This window comes from Triturus cristatus, chromosome 1_1, assembly GCF_964204655.1.
Source record: "Triturus cristatus chromosome 1_1, aTriCri1.1, whole genome shotgun sequence".
NCBI classification, from domain to species: domain Eukaryota; kingdom Metazoa; phylum Chordata; class Amphibia; order Caudata; family Salamandridae; genus Triturus; species Triturus cristatus.
Genome location: NC_140579.1, coordinates 92,502,120 through 92,524,182, shown reverse-complemented (window position 1 = coordinate 92,524,182; position 22,063 = coordinate 92,502,120). Strand labels below are relative to the sequence as shown.

General features: G+C 47.4%; 1 protein-coding gene across 1 annotated transcript in view; it reads right to left on the bottom strand.

Moving 5' to 3' along the window:
- LOC146869587 (E3 ubiquitin-protein ligase TRIM39-like) overlaps positions 1 to 22,063 on the bottom strand; it is a 100,286-nt gene that overhangs the window by 25,584 nt on the left and 52,639 nt on the right. Inside the window, exon 4 of the mRNA XM_085606695.1 lies at positions 14,491 to 14,513. Coding sequence (XP_085462821.1) covers positions 14,491 to 14,513 — 23 coding nt within the window. The remainder of the gene's footprint in view (positions 1 to 14,490; positions 14,514 to 22,063) is intronic.

Below are 22,063 nucleotides of genomic sequence, written 5' to 3'. Positions count from 1 at the left end.
CATGACTAACGGCGATCGACCCCAGCGCGCCAAGAAGTGACTAAAGCCTACAGGGAAGGAAGGCAAAGAAATGACGAAAAACTTCCCAACTCTGGTCCAGGGCGGATACACACCGCATCTGTGCTCCATGCTTCGCGCTTGCTAGCATCAATCATAGAGAACAGGCATGCAGCTAACGGGTGACCCAACCACACCGCATCTGTCCCCCATGCTTCGTGCTTGCTAGCATCAATCACACAGGGAACAGGAATGCAGCTAACGCATGACCCACCCACACCGCATCTGTGCCCCATGCTTCGTGCTTGCTAGCATCAATCACACAGAGAACAGGCATGCAGCTAACGCGTGACCCACCCACACCGCATCTGTGCCCCATGCTTCGTGCTTGCTAGCATCAATCACACAGAGAACAGGCATGCAGCTAACGCGTTACCCACCCACACCGCATCTGTGCCCCATGCTTCGTGCTTGCTAGCATCAATCACAGAGAGAACAGGCATGCAGCCAACGCGTGACCCACACCTCATCTGTCCCCCATGCTTCGCGCTTGCTAGCATCAATCGCACATAGAACAGGCATGCAGCTAACGCGTGACCCACCCACACCGCATCTGTCCCCCCATGCTTCGTGCTTGCTAGCATCAATCACACAGAGAACAGGCATGCAGCTAACGCGTGACCCACACCTCATCTGTCCCCCATGCTTTGCGCTTGCTAGCATCAATCACACAGAGAACAGGTATGAGGCTAACGCGTGACCCAACCGCATCGCACCCGTGCCCCACGCTTCGTGCTTGCTAGCATCAATGATGCAGAGAACAGGCATGCAGCTAACACGTGACACAACCACACCAGAGGCCAGGGATTGTAAAGTGCACACACAGGAAAACTACTTGCAAGACTCTTCTTTGCTTAGAAGAAAACATAAGAGGGGTGGGGGGGTTGACAAATTAGTGCCTGGCTAAGAGGCCTCTTTCCTGCCACTCACACCTATATATTTAACTTGCTGATCAAAAGGAAGGGCTAAAGCCAGCAGTTCAGCGCATCTCAAGCAGACATTGCAGACTTCCTTCCTCACTGTCCAGAGGGAGGCGAAAAGAGCTCCTCTTCAGAATCGGGCGGGTGCCTGATAGATTTGGCCAAACGTCCTGTGCTAGCAACACAGATTTACACGGCTAATCAAACCGAGCCCATTATTATACAAATGTACGGACTCGCACTACTTATTTTAATTTACATTTGCAAGGTACCGTACAACAGGACTGAACATGTCACCAAGATCACTACTACGTGCGTGCCCGTGAATCTCGCTGGGGCTGCTCAATCGAGGATTTGTGCCTGGAGTGTTCACACTTGGGGCAGTCACTCGAGGAATTGTGCACCGAGTGTTCACACTTGGGGCAGTCACTCGAGGAATTGTGCCCAGAATGTTCACACTTGGGGCAGTCAAGCGGTGAGGGAGAATAAAAAATGTCTGCTCAGCACTCTTGTGGGACTGACCGGCAGTCGCGGACACCAACGTGTGTTCGTGATTCACTCGAAAAGGAAATGCTGGTGTGTCAAGGGCCATGTCCTTCTCGAGTACCGTATGGTATGTATATAGCGCTTACTGTCCCTGACGAGGCACTAAATGTGGATGTGGTAGCAAGCTACTACGTGGGAACCCGGAGTCCTCGTCACAGACTAGCTAGCACAACAGTCCAACTCAGAAATGTGGCAAATTACAGCCGGAGAACAATCACCAACCGCGAATCTTGCACAGTTTACAATCTGATGCGCCACAAGTTTAACAAGCGTTTGCAATGCAACTGGTCTCCAATTTACGCGAGACCTATTGTATTCCCTAAATGTAAGCGAAGCACGTAGCCCGGAGAAACTGAATAGAGGAAATGGTACACGCCCCGTGTAACAGCCAAGTAAAAAGGGGCCAGTAGCCACGGGAGGATACAAATGACAACATGGCTGTACTAAGGAGGGACCAACAAGCCTCATAATGAATCAGAAGACAGCATTTACAAAGGACAAACACAAGAGCAAATGAAAAACAAGGGTGGGGGAGTGGGAGAAGCTGCTCTCCGTAGTGAACTACCACAGCTCTTCGTAGAGCTTGAGCGCTGGCTCAGGCTCGACCTAAAAAGTGACTGACAAACTCACGACCACTCTTGTCACAAATTAGCATCATTATATAATGTCAGGAATGACCTGATCTCATCACTTTTGTGCCGGTGCTTAGCACCAGCACCTTTTTATCAGGGCCGGGTCTACACTGCCAACTTACATCAACGACTGCACTACAGTCTGCACGTTATGTGTCAAAGTAAATTAAATAGAGTTGCCTTGCTGCAGTGTTATTACAGTCTCCAGAGTCCTTCGGTGAAGAAGAAGAGTGCTGCTGAGAGAGCACAGCGAGGTTGATAATAAATCCATATCCATGATGCGAATCAACTTGCTTTCAGTGTTGCCGGTATGCGGTCCATTGATTGGGCTGCATTTGGTTGTATGGGAATAGGGGACTACGGCAGTGTGCCATGCGTAACCTTTTTCATTCGACGGACGGTGGACGACGCCCCCGCACACACACACTGCACGAGTCACCAGCACCAGTTAGCACGACATTGAGGAGGGCACTTTGAAGAAGTAGTGCAGCAGGCCTCTTAATAAAGGCAGTGCCACCATCAGTAACCGCAGTAAGTAATAACATGCATTTGCAATGCCTTAGGTCTCGCATTTACGCGAGTTTGAGCTATTGACATTGTAAATGACAATGCCTTTTTTCTTTCTGTTTTTAAAACATAAATAAAAGGCATTGTTATTTACAATGCCAATAGCTCAAACTCGCGTAAATGCGAGACCTATTGCATTGCAAATGCTTGTTTTATTTGTGTTTGCTTTAAAAGTGCTCGTGCTTCCAATTGACCCTCAGATGCAATGAAGAGACAGCCGAGGGGCTAAGAGAACAACAATATGGTGTCAGTCACTGAGGTAAAAGGGTGCGTGACGCCACTTCATCTAACCCTGGCATTTTGGTGAATAGATGTGTATCAGAGACTCAGTGATGCAGCGTGAAGGGAAGCTCGGCTGTCATGTGCCTTGGTCTTCGACTGTACTCACTGCACTGACAACCATAAGCTCTGAGTGAGACAGCTCATCACAAAAACACACATGCCACTGAATCATAACAGGCAGAAAACAAAGAGACAAGTAAGGGTGAAGCAAACCAAGCAATGCAGCTGAGATACAGTCAACGACTGACAGTGAAGGGCGAAGGGACAGAAAGGTGGCGGGCAGAGGCAGACACGAAAGAGACATCCAGTCTGAAGATCACACAGGGGAGAGGAGAAAAAGATCAACCGGCCAAGGAAGCAGTGGAGGCAGCAACAGACCGGGTGAGATGGGCTGGAAGGACAAGGAGACTAGAAAACAGGGACGGACGGAACCCTGCTGACAAAGGCAGGGGGAGGGGAAGGGACGGTCAGAGGCAGTGAGTACTGGACACAAGGAGCAAACAAGACTCACATGACAAACAAGCGGCCGCGAAAGTGAAACTGATCGCGATCAAACTTCAAAGCGGCCGTGACAGTGAAAGCAAATGGTGTGCAGGCTGCCAAATGGTGCGCGCGCCCGGCGCACATGCACGGTATTTGGAGGCCTGAAAGCACTCGTTTGCACTTCCAGATCCACCATTTACAAAAGCTCTCGCGAGAGCAGCGCTAAAGCGCTGTCTCAGGCGAGACCTAAAAACGTATCGTTTCTTACCTGTCGGTGTAGTTTTGCAGCTTGAAGACTTTCTGGATTCACTATACTGTGCCTTATTCCGCCATCTAGTGGTTGGGTCTGGAATTGTAGTCTTTTTTCTCTTTTATTTACCCGTGGCCCAGGTGGGCGTCGAAATACCACCATTTGGTGTCCTTCGTGACGTCGACGTGCTTCCTCCGGAAGCTCCCACCTTTGATCGCCATCTTCGGATTCTTTTTTCCCCGTCTTGTGTTATTCTAGTTTTTCCTCTTATTTTGTAAAGTCTTGTATGTGTTAAATCCCTTTCCTACTGTCTCATCTCTTGGCGGAGGAGGGTGGGTTCGCTAGTGAATCCAGAAAGTCTTCAAGCTGCAAAACTACACCGACAGGTAAGAAACTATACATTTTGCAGCGTGAATCTTTCTGGATTCACTATGCTGTGCATAGACTTTGTAGCGGTTTGTCCTTATTGTGGTGGCTGGGTGGAAGATGAGCACTGGTTACTGGATATGTGTTGTAAGACCTTCTGTTCCACTTGTGCTTCTTTGTTCATTTGGATATCCACACAGTAGTGCTTAGTGAACGTGTGCACTGAAGACCATGTTGCAGTTTGGCAAATGTCTTGAATCGGTGTGTTGGCCAGAAACACAATCGTTGCTCCTTTCTACCTTGTTGAATGAGCATAAGCTGCTCCTTGTAACAGTTGTCCAGCTTGTTTGTGGCATAGTTGTAGGGTTTGTGCAATCCATCGTGCAATGGTAATTTTGGTAACTGGTCGTCCCCAAAAACTGTTTGCAAAGGAAACAAAGAGTTGCTTTGTCTTTCTGCACTCCTTTGTCCCTTCTATATGGTGCATCACAGCCATCCCGGCGTCTAGTGTGTGCAGCGCTCTCTCTGTGCTTGTGGTTGGTTTTTGGAACAAACTAGGTATTTGGATTGTTTGGTTGATGTGGAAACGGGGCACCATCTTTAGCATGAAGTGTGTGTCTGTTCTCATTACGATCCTATCACTGTGTATCTGCAGGTTGGGCTCTTGAAGAGTTAGTGCCTGCAACTCACTTACTCTTCGTAGTGATGCGATAGCCACTAAGAAGGCCGTCTTTAGTGTGAGCATGTGCAGTGTAGCCTTGTGCATCGGCTCGAATGGTGCCTTCATCAATTGGGTCAGCACTACGTTGAGGTTCCATGCTGGTGCTGGCATTCTGTTTGGAGGTGCGATTCTCTTTGCCCCTTCTAGGAATCTCTTTACTACTTGTGAGGTGAAGAAACATTTCCCCGTTTCTCCTCTTGTGTAAGCCACAATCGCCGCTAAGTGTACCCTTAGGGATGTGTAGCTTAGTTTACTTTGCAGTAGGTGTGTTAAACATTTCAGTGCTGTTGACTCCCTTGCGATCTTTTTTTGCAACTTCTCTAATGCACCATTCTGAGTACCTTTTCCTCTTTGCTACATAGAATTTCCTTGTGGTAGGCCTTCTTGCCTCCCTGAGCACTGCCATTGTGCTCGCCAGTAGCTTGAGGTGGGCGAACTCTAGGTCTTCAGGAGCCATGCCGCCAGGCTGAGTGTAGCACCCTCCCGTTCTGCATTGTTAACCGGTCCCTTCGTCTTGGGAATATGTGCGCTGGTGCTTGTACCATCTCCACTATTTGTGAGAACCATGACTGTTCGGCCCACTGAGATGCTATCAGTATCAGTAACATGTTGCTGATCCTGCATTTGTTGAATACCCTGTGTATCAGTGGCATCGGGGGAAAAGCGTATGCAAATGTCTTTGACCAACTTATCCATAGCGCATTCCCTTGTGACCGATGGCCTGGTTGCGAAGTGTTGGCATTTTGCATTTTGGTGTGTTGCAAATAAGTCTATTTTTGGTGTACCCCACTTCCGGAATACTTTCTGTAATTCCTGTTGGTAGATCTCCCATTCGTGGGATGCTGATGTCTGCCTGCAGAGTGTCTGCTTTCACATTGTCCTTCCCTGGGAGATGTATTGCTAGTAGGTCTATCCTCAGTGGAATAGCCCATGTCCATATCTCCTTTGCTAGCCCTGATAGCGCTACTGACTGTGTTCCTCCTTGTTTGTTGATGTAGAACATGGTCGTGGTGTTGTCTGTTTGGATCAACACCCTGTTTCCGTACAGCTCCATCTGAAAGGCTTTTAAGGCTATGAACACCGATTTTAGTTCCACGTAATTGATGTGCTTGACCGCATCCTGTTGCGACCATAGCCCCCTCACCTTGAGCTTGTTCATGTGTACGCCCCACCTTAGCTGGGAGGCGTCAGTCGTGATGGTCACTGTTGGAGTTGGTTGTGTGAATGGTTTCCCCTGTGATATGTTTTGTTAGTTCCACCACGCTATTTCCTGATGCACTGCGTGTGTGACAACCACTAGATCTTCCCAACTCCCAGTTGCCTGTGGCCATTGCGGCTGTATCCATTCCTGGAATGGCCTCATGTGCAGTCGAATATTTTGGACTAGGTGAATGCAGGACGCCATCATTCCCATCAGCTTGCTCACCGTCCTCACTGTCAGAACTTTCCCCTTTCGGTAATGACGCGTTTCCTTCAGTATCGCCAATGTTCTCTTCCTGCTGGGGAACACTTTGGCCTGTATGGTGTCGATCTCTGCCCCTAAGAATCTTGATTTGCTCTGGTTCTGTTGACGATTTCTCCCAGTGGATTGGGAAACCCAGTCGTGTCAGTATGCCCTGCTGGATCGTGTAGTCTGCATTGGCTGTACGAACTTGCCTTACGAGCCAGTCGTCGAGATAGGGGTATACGTGTATTCCTTGCCTTCGTAGGTGTGCTGCGACAGCCACTAGGCATTTTGTAAACACTCTTGGTGCGGATTTTAGGCCAAATGCCAGTACAGTGAACTGGTAGTGGCTTTGGTTGATCACAAACCTTAGCAGGCGCCTGTGTTTGTGGTTGATGGGGATGTGCAAGTACGCGTCCTTTAAATCTATAGTAGCCATGAAGTCCCCTTGTCGTATCGGTGGTATTACCTCTTGTAGGGAAGTCATCTTGAATCTTTGAGTTTTTATGAATTTGTTTAAGAACCTTAGATCCAGGATAGATCTTAGTGTTTCGTCCACTTTTGGAACCAGGAAGTAAGTTGAGTAAACCCCTTTGTTTTTTCGGCACCACCTGTATTGCCTCCTTGCTGAGCAGTTCTTGTGCCTCTAGTTGTAAGAGCGAGAGCTACTTCGCTGAGTGTGCCTTGCTTCTTGGTTTTCTGTTCGGAGGTTGTTTTTCTAACTCTATACAGTATCCGTATTGTATGATGTTTAGTATCCATTTGTCCGATGTAACCTCTCTCCATTCCTGGATGAAGTCTTTTATTCTTCCCCCCTATCGGTGTTGAGTGTTCGAGGTACTGTTTGTTGTTGAACGCTCGGCTGCAGTTTTCCTTTATGTCTTTTCGCCCACCCTGAGGTGTTGCTAGGGTGGGGGTCTGCTTCCTGGTGAAGTCACTTGGATGAGGGCTGTTGGTCTCCCCTTCATGTTGGTCCTTGCCCGTTTCCGCGCCCTCAAAAGGACTGCCTCCGGGGCTGGTACTGCCAGTTCTGCTGCTGCTGTCCCTGTTGCTGCTGGCCTTGGGTTGTTCCCTTGGTAGCCTTGCTGGAACGTCTGGTGCGATGTGGTAGACACATTGCCTCCTCTACCACTTGGCCTTCTTGTGGGTGTGCCCCTTCTCATCCCTCTGAATTGCAACGCTCCCATGAATCTTGCGGTCTCATTGTCCTTCTTGAGCGGTGACAACGTTTCGTCCACTGGTGTGCCGAACAGTTGCTCTACGTTAAAAGGTGTATTCAAGATGTTGCTTTGCACCTCTGGCTTGAATCCCGAAATTCTGAGCCATGCGTGTCTCCTCTCGGTCACCCCTATCATCAACAGTCTGCTTGATGTTTCTGCAGCATCCAATGCTGATTTTAGGCATGTGTTTGCCATGCTTTTGCCTTCTTCTACTAGGTGAGCTGCTGTTTGTTGGTACTGTTCTTTAGGAGCTGCCCCACTTCATCCCAGTGTTGGCACGCGTGCCTGTTGATGAGTGTGTTGGAATTTGCGGCAATCAATTGGCGCATCGCATTTCTCTCCACCTTTCTCCCTGTGAGATTCATCCTCCTACTCTCCTTGTCTGGAGGTGGGCCGGCATTAGTGGGCACATTGGCCCTCTTCCTAGCCGTTGCTGCAATTATGGAGTCGGCTGGTATGTATGCAGGGTCCTTTGAAGAATGGTTATACTTCTCTGTTCTCGGCGTCACAGCCTTGCATATTGCTGGTTCCTTAAAGGCCTCTCTTCCTTGATCCAGCACATTAGGGAGCATGGGCAGGAATTGGCTCCTAGTTTGTTGAGGCAGTAGTCTCTCCAAACAGGTCTTGGCCTTCTCCTCTTCCATTTTCACTCCATACGTCTATGCAGCCTTTTGGACAACCATGTTGTAGACCCCATATCGTCTGGCGGCGAGGGCCTCGTAGGGTGAGTGAGTATCTACCCCTTCCTCTGGCGATTTTGCGTTGAGATTCTGCCATTCTAGGTCTTGTGCCTCCGGAGGACGTCGAGTCCCGGTAGGATTGCAGATCTTCATTGCCTTCTACCTCGAAATAATAGTCTTCATCCCCCTGTTCCTCGACTGGTTCAGGCGTTTTCGGCTGTTCGACGTCCTCGTCGTCTCTTTCGACTTAGAGCGCGGGTTGGTGTATTGGCTCATCTTCTCGTCGAAGTCCCTTTTCCGCTGCAGGATGCGCGCCATTTCGGCCTCGAGCCTCATTTTCTTCCTCTCCATCTTGGCGGCATGTTCGGCGTCGAGGGCTGGAGCGCCTGTCTTCTGGGCCGCCGACGACGATGTCGGCCCTTCCTTTCTCGGTGCTGAGGTGTCCTTTTTGAGGGCAACTTTCGACGATCTTTGTTTTTCGAGGGCTTTCGGCGATTGGGAGTCCTTTTCGAAGGATCCGCTCGGCTGACTGTCCTTGGTTGCTGTTGCCTTCATCGAGTGTTTCGGCGGCAATGCTCCCTTCGATGACTTAGCTTCACTTCTACGAGTGTCGCTCGGGGCTTTAGCTTCACCCTTTCGAGTGTTGCTCGAGTGTTTAGGGGTCGACGACTCCCTTACCTCCGTCAACGTCTTCTAATGGACCTAGACGACTGTGCAGTCCTCCGGTACTTCAGCGATGTGGTCCTCTTCTCCACTAGAGAGGCCCAAGTCTCGGAGCGATGGAGGTGGTCCCTGCCCCTGCATGTTGTGATTCGCACTTCTCTGCCTCTCCCTTACTCTAAGGGTCTTCCGTGTAAACGCTGAGCACGTGTTGCAGCCTTCGCTGCTGTGGTCGAGCGGCAGGCAGAGGTTGCAGACTGGATGCTGGTCCTTCTGGGCGTATTTGTGGTGGCAATTGGTGCTAAACTTGAACTGTGTTTTGTCCATCCCCCGCGCTCAGGGAGCCCCCTGCGAGCGCATTCTCCGTAGAACGTCGAGGTCTTGGTCGCGAACCTTCTCCCTCGTCGTCCCGGTCACCTGAACTGTAGTCCGGTGTAGCTGAAAACTTGATTTTCATCGCTTTGGGCAACGAAAAAAAAAAAGGAAAAAAAAGATTACAATTCCAGACCCAACCACTAAATGGCGGAATAATGCACAGCATAGTGAATCCAGAAAGATTCACGCTGCAAAACCAATGCTGCTTTTTCTTGCAGGTGGTGACGGTCACCTGAACAAAGTCAGAGGCCCGAGCAATCATGGCACTGGGTGGGGCACCGTGTGCAGTGCTCCGGCCCTCAGGCCAGGAGGCTGCTGGAAAGGCAGGGCCATGCCCTTTACATTTACTTTTTCTCATCAATCCACATGCTTCTAGACTAGTACAGAAGAGCAAGAGGAGGGGATTTTAGACAAAAATGGGAACGTGTCTTGATATATTCTGTAGTGTATAGATATTCCCACGGTGTCTCTTTGGAAAGTAGAATTATTTCTGCTGAAATTGAATGTGGGTTTAACGATACTCGTGTAAACCAGTGAACATTCGGTTTGGCGCGCATCTCTTTACAGTCTGCCGTGTTATGATTTTACATTTCCCTTCCGGTGATGTTAATATGCACAGGGGTAACTTCCAGGTAGATAATAAATGTGGCCTTTTGTGGGATGTCACAAACTCGTTTCAAGCGCCCTTGGGATTGAATAGGCAGTGATTTGAAGTGTCAGATTTTCCATCATAAACATATTTTTGTTTACGGTCTTGTCTAACGAAGAAAGTATTATTAAGAATGTACCATTTTAATAGCCGAGTTCCTTGTCATTTGCAGTTTTGCAGTAGTGTCTTCTGAGAGGGAAATTAATGGAATCGCACCTCCCCTCCTTATACATCAGACTTCAGTTCTGTAACTGTGCATTTGTGTTTGGTGGTCGCCTCACTAGGCTGGAAATAATATTGAAATATTGCTGATATTTAAAAAATGTTTAACAAAAACAATGGCGAGGATTTCCTCGCCAAGGTAACCAACCCTATTTGGGAATTAATAAGATGTGCAGCAGAACTTCTGTTTTTTTACTGTATATTGAAGCCTCATCTGAAGACTGCACACTTGCATCCAGTTAACGTTTAGTATTTGAGATTTGCTTTTACTGTTTTAATACGATCAGATGGTCTTGAAAGCTCATCTTATCACAACGTGCCTTTTGTGTTTTGAGATCGCTAATATGAGTACCACGAAGTATGGAAATAAAATAAAGAGAATGAGCCAAGCCTGATTTCAGCTTACACTTTATGAAGTGTTTACTTTTTTATTTTGATGTCCCATCGACATTTGCATAAAAAAAAGTGCAAAGGCGACAAATATTTGAGCACCTGGACTTTATATTTCACAAATTAAGCACTGTCAGAAGGCTGCCTCCTTCAAGGCCATCACATTATGATCCTGCAAGCATTGGCGATGCAAGAGCACAACTGGCCCAGTTGGACCTTCAAAGGATCATGAAAATGAAAAATAGACTGCACAGAGGTACGGTCCCTGCCTTTGGATGACCTTGTGGAGAACACAGGGAGAGAATGCTCACTCAACCAAACAGAGTCCTCGCTGCCCACTATCTCTGAAGACATCTTGAATGCTCCCTGGGTCTGAGGGACTGCTGTATTTCGGAACTTTCCCGATGGGTGGCAGACACTGATGATTCTAAAAAATACCCAGAGGTCCAGGAGAGAGGTAGATGTCAGCAGAGAAAGGGACACCAAAACTTCAAAAAATAAATAGCAGCCCTCAGCATCTCTAGTGAATTAAGAACAGACAATGGGCCGCCATTTCAGGGACAAGAAATGGCTGATTACCCGACCCAGGTTATGCGAACCCTTGTAACAGAAACGCAAATTGCACGTCATAACATCAGAACATTGATCTAGCCATCTACTTACTTCTTGTGGGTTTACTTGCTGATGCTTCACACCTTGACGGAACAAGCTCCAAGCCAACTGCACATGGAGAGAACGGTGGTGTACATCATTCCTCACTATCCAAGGTGGACACCAACCCCAGAAGATGTTGATGCCATCATGGCTAGGAGAATCAAGGACAAAAACTAAGCCCGTTGAAGACATAGGGCCAGGCACTCTGATCTGTGTGTGAACGATATGATGCTAGTCAGGGGCGGTGGTGATGGCGAAATGAGGACTAGGGGAGGCGACAATAAACGGGTCTTTCTTTTGCAGATTTCAAAGCTCTCCAATGGTCTGTGCTCCAGGAAGGAATCACCTGAATCCTGTGTCACGGCCAGAAAGTCCCCGACCCACAGTGTTCAGGCACCTAAGAGCTGAGGATAGAGGAGAAGTGAGCGAAATGGACCTGAAAAGTAAGGCGGGTGCCTCTCGGATGTGATCTGATCATTCCCATTTCCGTGTGAATCCCACCCCTCCCCTCTCAGCTCTACAAAGACCATGAGCATGCGACTGCTTGAAACTAGAGCCAGCCTACGCTGGACTGGAGCCCTTGTTGAAACTAGAGCCAGCCTACGCTGGACTGGTGTCCTTGTTGAAACTAGAGCCAGCCTACGCTGGACTGGTGTCCTTGTTGAAACCAGAGCCAGCCTACGCTGGACTGGTGTCCTTGTTGAAACCAGAGCCAGCCTACGCTGGACTGGTGTCCTTGTTGAGACTAGAGCCAGCTTACGCTGGACTGGTGTCCTTGTTGAAACCAGAGCCAGCCTACGCTGGACTGGTGTCCTTGTTGAAACCAGAGCCAGCCTACGCTGGACTGGTGTCCTTGTTGAAACCAGAGCCAGCCTACGCTGGACTGGTGTCCTTGTTGAGACTAGAGCCAGCCTACGCTGGACTGGTGTCCTTGTTGAAACCAGAGCCAGCCTACGCTGGACTGGTGTCCTTGTTGAAACCAGAGCCAGCCTATGCTGGACTGGTGTCCTTGTTGAGACTAGAGCCAGCTTACGCTGGACTGGTGTCCTTGTTGAAACCAGAGCCAGCCTACGCTGGACTGGTGTCCTTGTTGAAACCAGAGCCAGCCTACGCTGGACTGGTGTCGTTGTTGAAACTAGAGCCAGCCTACGCTGGACTGGTGACGTTGTTGAAACTAGAGCCAGCCTACGCTGGACTGGTGCCCTTGTTGAAACTAGAGCCAGCCTACGCTGGACTGGTGTCATAGTTGTAAAAGTATTAGAGGAAAGTTTTAAGAGAAAAATAACACTGATGGTACTAATGTGCATGTGCAGTACCCTGGTTCAGGACATTTCAGATGGCACTAGTCACCCTTGGAGCTGGGCCCACTGGTTCAGTCCGGGGTGACAATCAATAAAATATAAACTGCTTAACGTCTGGAAAATTGGTTCTTAACATGAGCCACACTGCGAGTACCTTTCAGTGCCACAATTCGACAGAACATCACTTGACATCTCTCCAGAGCTGTGTGTCGCTCAGAAGTGTTGTGCCAGCTGCGAGAAAAATCCACTCCATAGTTGCAGGTAATACAGGGGCCCCACCATCCCAAAGCTGTTGTGTTCCACAGGAGAATAGTGGGCCATGGGGCAGTTACACTTGCACTCAGGAATCTCACTTCACTATTCAAATCTCTATGAGTTACACCCATTCCGTATTTTAAATCTCGCTCACAGATAAATGTTGTCCAGCAGGACACAGCTTGTTTTTCCTTGCACACCTCTGGTTCTTCCATACCCTGCAGCTTTTTGGGTCACTACAGCCAGGCAGCCAGGCTGCCTGTGGTCCTGCGCTCATTCAGCCTTGGTGCTCCACATTGTCCTTGTGAAAATGACTGGAACCTTAAATTCTGTTCTGCAATCAGTGTTGAAACCATGTGCAGTTATTTTATGTGGTCCACCTCCAGCTTGAATTATTTTGTTAAGTGATCCCGAAGTCGTGTATCTGTTAAGGCTTTGAGGAGATTGGATCGTTAGCCTCACAACAGAATACCTATTTGACAGGTAGGATGCCTCATTAAGCTCTGTTAATAATGAACTAACAAGACTACCCAGTAAACAAGCAGCACACGTGTGTGTCACCTCCATGCCATGAGGCCTGTGGAAGGACCCCTCAGGAATGGAGACACTCCACAGGAAACTGAGATGTGGGGGCAGTCTCTGTAGGCGAGGGAAGGTGGATGAGAGGGCTGGAGTCAGCCCCCCCCCCCCCCCACCAGCCCACAGGAACTGAGACATGTGGGATCAGACACCCTCCCCTAGCAGCCCACAGGAACTGAGACATGTGGGATCAGACACCCTCCCCCACAGGAACTGAGACGAGTGGGATCAGACACCCTCCCCCAGCAGCCCACAGGAACTGAGACATGTGGGATCAGATACCCTCCCGCAGCAACTGAGACATGTGGGATCAGACACCCTCCCCCAGCAGCCCACAGGAACTGAGACATGTGGGATCAGACACCCTCCCCCAGCAGCCCACAGGAACTGAGACATGTGGGATCAGACACCCTCCCCCAGCAGCCCACAGGAACTGAGACGAGTGGGATAAGACACCCTCCCCCACAGGAACTGAGACGAGTGGGATCAGACACCCTCCCCCAGCAGCCCACAGGATCTGAGACATGTAGGATCAGACACCCTTGCCAGCGGTGTGACCATGATGCAGTAGTTGTAAAGAAATGTCTCCATCTTTTTTCAGAAATGCGATGCCACTTAACTACACCCCACTGTTTCATTGATAAATGACATGACGCTGAGCCAGTGATGTTTATTGTTTGAATCTGTGCTGTTACCAAAACTGATACATAAAGACCGTAAAAAAATAAAAAAAAATAAAAAAATAAAAAATAAAAAGACTGAAATGAGGCTTTAGAAGACACAAAAGGAAGTCTGAGGACTTGAAGAAGGATTAGGTGCCTGGAATGAGTGGTCAGTGACCTGGGCAGAGGTTTGAGGGTTGTAATGAGGCTTCTAAAGACTCAAGAGGATGCTATGGACTGGAGGGAGGCCACTGCAGACTAGAGAGATTATTTCTTAGGATTAGGAGCAGATCTGAGGATTACAATGAGGTTTATGAGAACTGGACGAGACCTCTTCTTATTGGAGGGAATTTACTAAAGAATGAGGGCTGAATATGGCTTTAATGACATTTCAATGATGTTGGGAAGCATTGAAGAGATGTTTTGAAGAATGGCATCATAGTTAGGAAATTTTAAATGAGATTTTACACAACTCTGAATTGAGGAAAACCGGAGGCACTCAGTGGTGGTATTTACACAAAGCAGCAGCGAGACCTGCTCCTTACACAGAGAGGAGAATAATAAACCAGCCTTACCTGCTTAGGGTGCTCCTGACATCCTGCAAAACAGAGAAACAAACACAGAGAAATCAATTTCTATGGGGAGATGCTACAGTTATGGCAGTATTTTTAGGAATGAAACTTTTCTATCTATGGTTAAAAAAACAGTGACTGGGGCACATGACAGCACATTCTGTGGTATCACATGACATAGCACAGAATGTGATATTCTGAATGAGGTCACATGACATAGCAGACAATGATATTCTAAATGGCAATGAAATAGAGAAGTGCCATTCTGAATGGAGTCACAAAATATAACACATTCTGATTTTCTGAATGGAGTCACTTGACACATTGTATGATGTTCTCAACAGGGTCACATGCATGGACATCATTTAGGGATTGCCAGGGGTCTCGGCTGTGACTCCTGGCTTGTCCCTTCAGACCCCTGGCACTGCTTGTGTGGCCCTTGGCCTCAGAGGTAGCAAACTGAGTACCAAGAAGACAGAGGCTGCCCGCCCTTAGTCGTGCTCCACCTTCGTTTCCTGCCAATTCTTTATTACACTAATAGTGAATCACTATTAGTGTAAAAAAAAAAAAAAAAAATGAGGCACCAGGTTCTAGAGTAAGAACTTTAGTGGCAGATGTCTTAAGTAAAAACATGTTTTAAACGTTTGTAGTGTGCGTGCTGCTGGAGAGAGTGTGTCTGTGTGAAAGAGAATGTGTTTCAGTGTATTTCTGTATGTGGAAGCATGAGAGTGTGTGAGTGAGGGGTAGTGAGTGAGAGCCACTAAAAGGCAGTGAGTGAGTGTAAGTGAGATTGAGTGTAGGTGAGTATGAGTGAGTCAGAATGAGCGACAATAAGAGTGAGTGCACATGACTGAAAAAGCATGAGTAAGAGGGAATCTGAATGTGTGTAAATGAAGGAGAGAGAATGAGTGAGTGAGTGTGTGCGAGAATGACGGAGTTAGAGCAAGTGAGTATGAGTGTGTGTTGGAGTAAGAATGAGTGAGAGTGAGTTAGAGTGAGTGAGAATAAATGAGTGCAAGTGAGATTTAATGATGGAGTGCGAGTAAGAATGAGTGTGAGAATGTGATGTTATGCTTGCTAGTCTGCCATTGGCCCTTACATACTGAAGGTAATTCGTGGCTTAGAGAGGGGCCCATGGAATAATTCTACCCCTGGCATACTGGAGCCAATTGTTAGCATGACAGGCAACTGTGAAAACTATTGCTTCTGGCATGCTGGAGGGAATTCTTGGCATAATGGAAACCAACTAAGTAATCCTGGCACACTTGAGGCAATTCTTTGGCCTAGGGGCACCCGTGGTAAAATGCTGGCAGTAGCTCATTGGAGATGCTTCTTGGCATAAGGGAGGAAAACCATGAGACAGGAGGGGAGGGCAACAATTACAAAATTCTAGTTCTGATGTAATTTCACCCAGTGGTGGTTTCTCTATGGGGGTGTCAGGGCATCGCCCCCCTGTACTTGTTACCCTTTGGCCCCAAAAATGCATTTAGAAGGTTTATATTCCTGGCCGGGGTGCTTTTATTTCAGCCGCGGACCAGGTGCACATTGTAGGCAGTAAACTTTTAATTTATGAGTGGGTGGGGGTGGGGCATCATTATAGACAGCACCGGAAGAGCGTATGGGTCTGAAGACATGCAAGTGTGAATGTCGGGTTGTAAGGGTATCTTCCCACAACCAACCCGAAAGGCGCACAAAAGGCCTCTCCTAACAACACAACGTTAGAGAGCCGAGGATCACAGCCGCAGCCTCCCTGGTCTCTTAAGGAGCGCTGACTTAGCCTACTCCAGCCAATCCTGATGCTGCTCTTATGCTGTGGAGCAGCGCCTGGATTGGCTCAAGAGGTGAGGAGTAGGCCTAGTCATGGAGGAAGCATTGGGGTGGGAGGTTTGGCTTTACAGTAGAACATGGCCAATCAGAGTATGCCTTTATTATAAAGCCATGCAGGGATTGGTCATTTTCTTGCTGCCTTTCCTTCATTCGCTCTACTGATCCCGCCTCATCATGCCCAGCCCCGGGAGTAGCAATGACGAGGGTGAGGGGCATGGAAGTAGCGGTTATTATAATAAACAATTTTACAGGATTGTTTTCTTAATATGTTTAACAAGACAGTAAATTAACCTGGTAAACAGACAAAAGGGATACACTAGCAGACATTCAGAATATGGTAAACAAGCATTGGCATAGCCAATAGGTCTCGCCTTTGGGACCTTATAAGTGTTTAGCCATGCAACAGTTGCATAACTAAATACTTTTAAGGTCCCAAAAGCAAGACCTATAGGCTATGCAAAGCGGCCCTGCGGCCAAGAAAATGAAAGTGATCGCGATAGCGATCACGATCAAACCTCAAAGCGGCCGTGGGGCCGCGATAGTGAAAGTAATCGCGGTAAAGCTCAGCGTGCACGCCCGCGCACATGCACTGTAGCTCTAGGCTAGCCGGGTAGCACTTTTTGGAGCCCTCTCAATAAGTCTCGCCAGACCAGCGCATGCTCTGGGTTAGGCGAGACCTAAAAACATCATGAAAATGGTCCATAAAATTAAAGGGTGTAGAGAGTAGTAAACTAAGGATCAGTGAAAGATAAAATCACAAGGGGAAGTCAAATGAGTGAGCCACAAAAATATACATTTTCTTGTTTGAGGACTGACACCAAGTGGTAAAATGTAGATGTCATCATTTAAGTGTAACCATGCAACCTTGGAGACGATCGAAGAAGGCCATGCGATGTAATACAGTACAACTTAAAGGATGGTAAACTTTCAGAATAATAAGCAAGTGTCCCCTGGCCTTATTTTGGTTCATTAATGTAGGACTTCAGGATAGTAAATATTTTAAAGTATTAAGCAAGCATCCTGTGGTCGTATGTTAGCTAATTTTTTTATTAAATTACTTTCTAGAATTATGTGGGAGCAAATCCAGAAACATTTAATGTCTCGATTGGCAAAGCTTTTTCTGCATCTTAATGTGATGGCTGCATGAAGGCAGTTGGAAATTGGGTCACTTGTCATAGTGCAGTCTAGGAATGGTGGAGGTCATGCAAAGATTCTATACGGTTCGAAGGAAACGATTATAATTGTCTGAGCCATAAGATATGATAACACCACAAACAGACCCTTATTACGTGTGGTGCCTGGGTGAGTGATGTGCAAGGTGAGCTGTGCGAGTGCAGAGAAAGCTTGGCACCTGAGTGAGGGCAGAGAGAGTATCTGTTTGAGAGTAGGGTGAATTTTGAGTCTGCCTGTGCATTGTGCTAAGTTCAGGAGGGTACCATTTGCACCCTTTAGAAAAAACGTAATACGCTTTCTAAAAATGTATTGAGAGAGAGAGAGAACCTGTCGCACCTACTCTTTTAACTCAGGCTTTCTTGCTGCGTTAGCTTGAGTTATAATCAAGATGAACCGTTTCCCCCCACCACTTTGAAAATTCACCAACCCAAGGTATGTGATGGCATCAATTGCAAATTTCTGACACTGGGACATTGTAGGTAATATGTGACAAAATGCAGGTACTGGCACAATGGAGGTGATTTTTGACCTGAGGGGGCATCCATAGTAAATTCTGAAAACAATAGGGTGAACACCTTGGGAGGGTCAGGTTTCAATGGCTTGACACACCTTGAAAGTACATCAATATAAACGAGGGCCCTCTCAGAACTGCTGGCTTTTAAATAAACGTATGTGAAAATTGTTAGTTTTATAACCTAGTAGCCTCCATTTTTTTAAAACATTTTTCAGTGGGAGAACGTCTGCCCCAACTCCCACTCCCCCCACCCCTGGTACACAAAAGGAAATCGGGCTCACTGCAATTCAGGGCAAGTATTACTTCCCACCACTTTCAAAGATCAGGCTACAACCCTAATATAGATGGTTTCTAAAATGGCCATTGCTCTGTGTTGTGTAATACTAACCATGCAGTTAACACAGAACTTCAGTGATGTCAAATATTGTAATGTCTTCAGCGTTAAGGTCATGTGACACAACTTCCTGGAGACATTTAGGGTCAAGGGTCATATCACTTCATTAAGGTCAAAGAGTGTGTGATATCACTTCCGCTAGCCCTGGCACACCGTCCCTGGTCACATGACCAGTTCCAGAGAAGGAGCTCTTGAATATTAATCTACATCTAAAAATACTAGGACAAATATTAGTGAGAAACCCAGGACACTGTGCCAGGTGTCTCTCTGAACAGTGTCTAGACCCACAAAGCACTGATGGAGACAGATATTTCAGTTCCAGAGCTAGGATCCCCGTTTGCTGGCTTCCTTATAGGTGAGGAAAGGGTCCTCACTAGAAATAGAGAATAACTCTAACAGAGAATATAAACTATAATAGAAATAATTGTGAAGCACTTTAAGATTGAGGTTTACAACTGTGAACCCCGTGTGCGCTGTAGTTGCTATATTGATTCACAACAAATGACTACACCTTGATGACCGCTCTCAGAGAACCAGCATTTGTGATATAAAACTCTGACATGATGTAAATCGTGTTTTAGGTTCAATATGATTCAGAATGTGTCAAAGAAAATATCTTTCAAGTAAACATTGAATTTTTATATATAAAAAAAATATTGTTTGTTATTTACATGTTTCTCTGGAATTGTACGATCTTTGAGGGTGCTGCTCCCCACATCTGTATATTGTCTATTGATAGACAGTATAGTTACTGACTTAGTGGGTGGTAGCAATCAGAGGACCACTATTATCTGATAACCCAAACAAATAGGACAGTTTGAGGTTTATCAACAGGTCATGGGCCATCATCCTCGACTGACACAAGAGGTTGATCAACAGGTCAGGAGTCACCTTTCTGTAATTACGAGAGAGGCTACATCAAAGATCACAGAAGAGCATCCTAGAATGAGTCGCGAGGTCAGATCAATGGTCAGGGTCCACCATTCTAGCAGGAGGTAAGAGTAGCCCTCTCTCGCAAGAAGGATGAGCCCCCCCTGGATTGCAGGTCTTACCGCTCCCATTTCATATCTCAACACCGACACAAAACTATATGACAAGCTTTTAGCTACATTGGTGGTGGGCTTGAGTCCTAAATTAGTCACCCGGGGAAACAAAGGTTTATTATCTATCATTTTCCTAAAAGCAGACATGGCATTTAAACATGTGTTTAGACTGACTGGCAAATTACGTGTTTGAACCAACATTGACCGGTAATGGTCATTAAAAACTAATTTAACTTACACGGTTTGTGGGACCAGGGAGGGATACTGCCTGTCGCCCTCAGAGGGATACTGCCTGTCGCCCCCCTCAGAGGGATGCTCTCCGTCGCCCCCCTCAGAGGGATGCTCTCCGTCGCCCCCCTCAGAGGGATGCTCTCCGTCGCCCCCCTCAGAGGGATGCTCTCCGTCGCCCCCCTCAGAGGGATGCTCTCTGTCACCCTCATCTAGTGCCCTTTACATGCAGCTGTTTCTCAGGAAGATTCTTTGCTGTAAACTAATCAACCTATTTGAGCAGAGCATCACTGTTAAAGTAACAGCACATGACCACATTAAGGAGGTTTATACCGCTAATCCCACCCTAAGGCATACTGGTGAGGAATTCAATTTGCCGTTCAGGGTTTCACGACAATCGAGTTATAAATCAAATTTCTTTGCTGCCGGGCAGCAATTTGCAGGCATGCATGTCGCACACACTGTAATATAAACAAGTGTTACCTCTAATATAAAATTGTCACTCTTCTTCAAATTAAAGAGTTTTCTGTGACAATCTCCATCTTTATCTCGAGTGAAAAAAGAAAGAACCCAGCGAGCTTGCCATTACCCATTCCAAATGTCTACTTATATAGCTGTTACCCCCAAGAAGAGATCGGTGCATGCAAATGTAAGGGGCCACCTGCATCAGGAGAAAAGTAACTGCTTTAGAACAGATATTTTCAAACTTCTTAGAAAGGGAGGAATTTGTTTTTTTTCCAAATTCTCTGAGATTTTGGCTCGGATTTTTTCCCATTTTACTCCTTGGTTTCCATATGTTAATTACTGTCATTGCAATTGCTTGGTGTGTTGCATTAACCTGTATATAACACTGTAAGAGGTCACCGTACATTCTACTATTGGTATTTTGAATTGGGCTTTCACCATAAAGTAGGACGATGTAAATTAACCATCTCTGTGGATTGTATGCACATGCAGTCACAGTGCATTGACTCAGCCAGGAGATAATGGGGGTCTCACTTATACATTTAATGCTGAACACAACATGAGTATTTCACTCCCTTCTTCTGTTTTATTTACCAAACAGTTTCTCCTACTGCTCGGACAGAGTCGCCCCTATCAAGCCTGACAAGACCAGGAGATCCACCAAACAAGCCATCTGGTATACACCAGAACTCAGGACCATGAAACATGACTGCAAGTACCTAGAAAAACATTGGCGCATCAGAAAAGATCCTACAGACCGAGTCACCTTCACGTCAGCCCTCAACAAATACCATCAACGCCAGAAAGACAAGAAAAGATGCGCTCTCGTGGACTGCATCAAAGCCAGTTTCAACCACAGCAAGGAACTCTTTAACATCGCCAGAGAGCCCTCTTGCCCTTCAGCCACCGAGAATACCATCTCCCCTTCCAAGGGTCTTCACAACACCCTGGCTGACTACTTCCACAACAAGATATCCACCATCCACAGCAGCTTTGAACCCCAACCCACCGACCTATACAGCCTCCTCATGACAACTGACCCCCACACACAACCACCTGCTCACCGTATTGAAACTGCTCACCACACAGAGCACCACAGCCATCATGAACTCCATCTACTCTGGAGCATCCACGGACCCTTGCCCCCACTACCTTTTCAACCTCGAGAGCAAGGAAATCAGCTGCAAACTCGCCTCCATTCTTAACGCATTCTTCAACACAGCCACCTTTCCCGATCATTGGAAACATGCAGAGGTCAGACCCGTCCTCAAGAAACCCTCCGCCGACCCTACAGAACTCAAGAACTACTGCCCCATCTCTCTGCTCCCCAAAACAGCCAAAACACTCGAGAAGGCGATCAATCCCCAACTCACTGAACACCAGGAGAGCAACAATCCACTGGACATCTCCCAAACCAGATTTCACCCCAACCACAGCAGCCCTGATCGCAGCCACTATGGACGTCAGGTCTTGCCTCGACTGCGGGGAGACAGGAGCCCTTATTCTACTCGACCTCTAAGTAGCGTTCAACACCGTATCATACCACACCCATATCAAAACTCTCAAATGGATCACATCCTTCCACACAGGACGAACCCAAAAGATCCACCAACCACCCTTCACTTCGGAACCCAAGAGCATCATCTGCAGCGTACTCCAAGGCAGATCAATCAGCCCCACACTGTTCAACACACATATTGGGCGACATCATCAGAACCCATGGCCTCAACATCATATCCTATGCAAACGACACCCAGCTCATCCTCTCACTCACAGAAGACTCCTCCCCCACCAGGACCAACTTCCAAAACTGCATGACGAGCATCGCCGACTGGATGGAGACCAGCTGCATGAAGCTCAACACGGAAAAGACAGAAGTGCTCATTTTTGGAAACAGCTCCTTCGCATGGAACCACACCTGAGAGCCCTCTG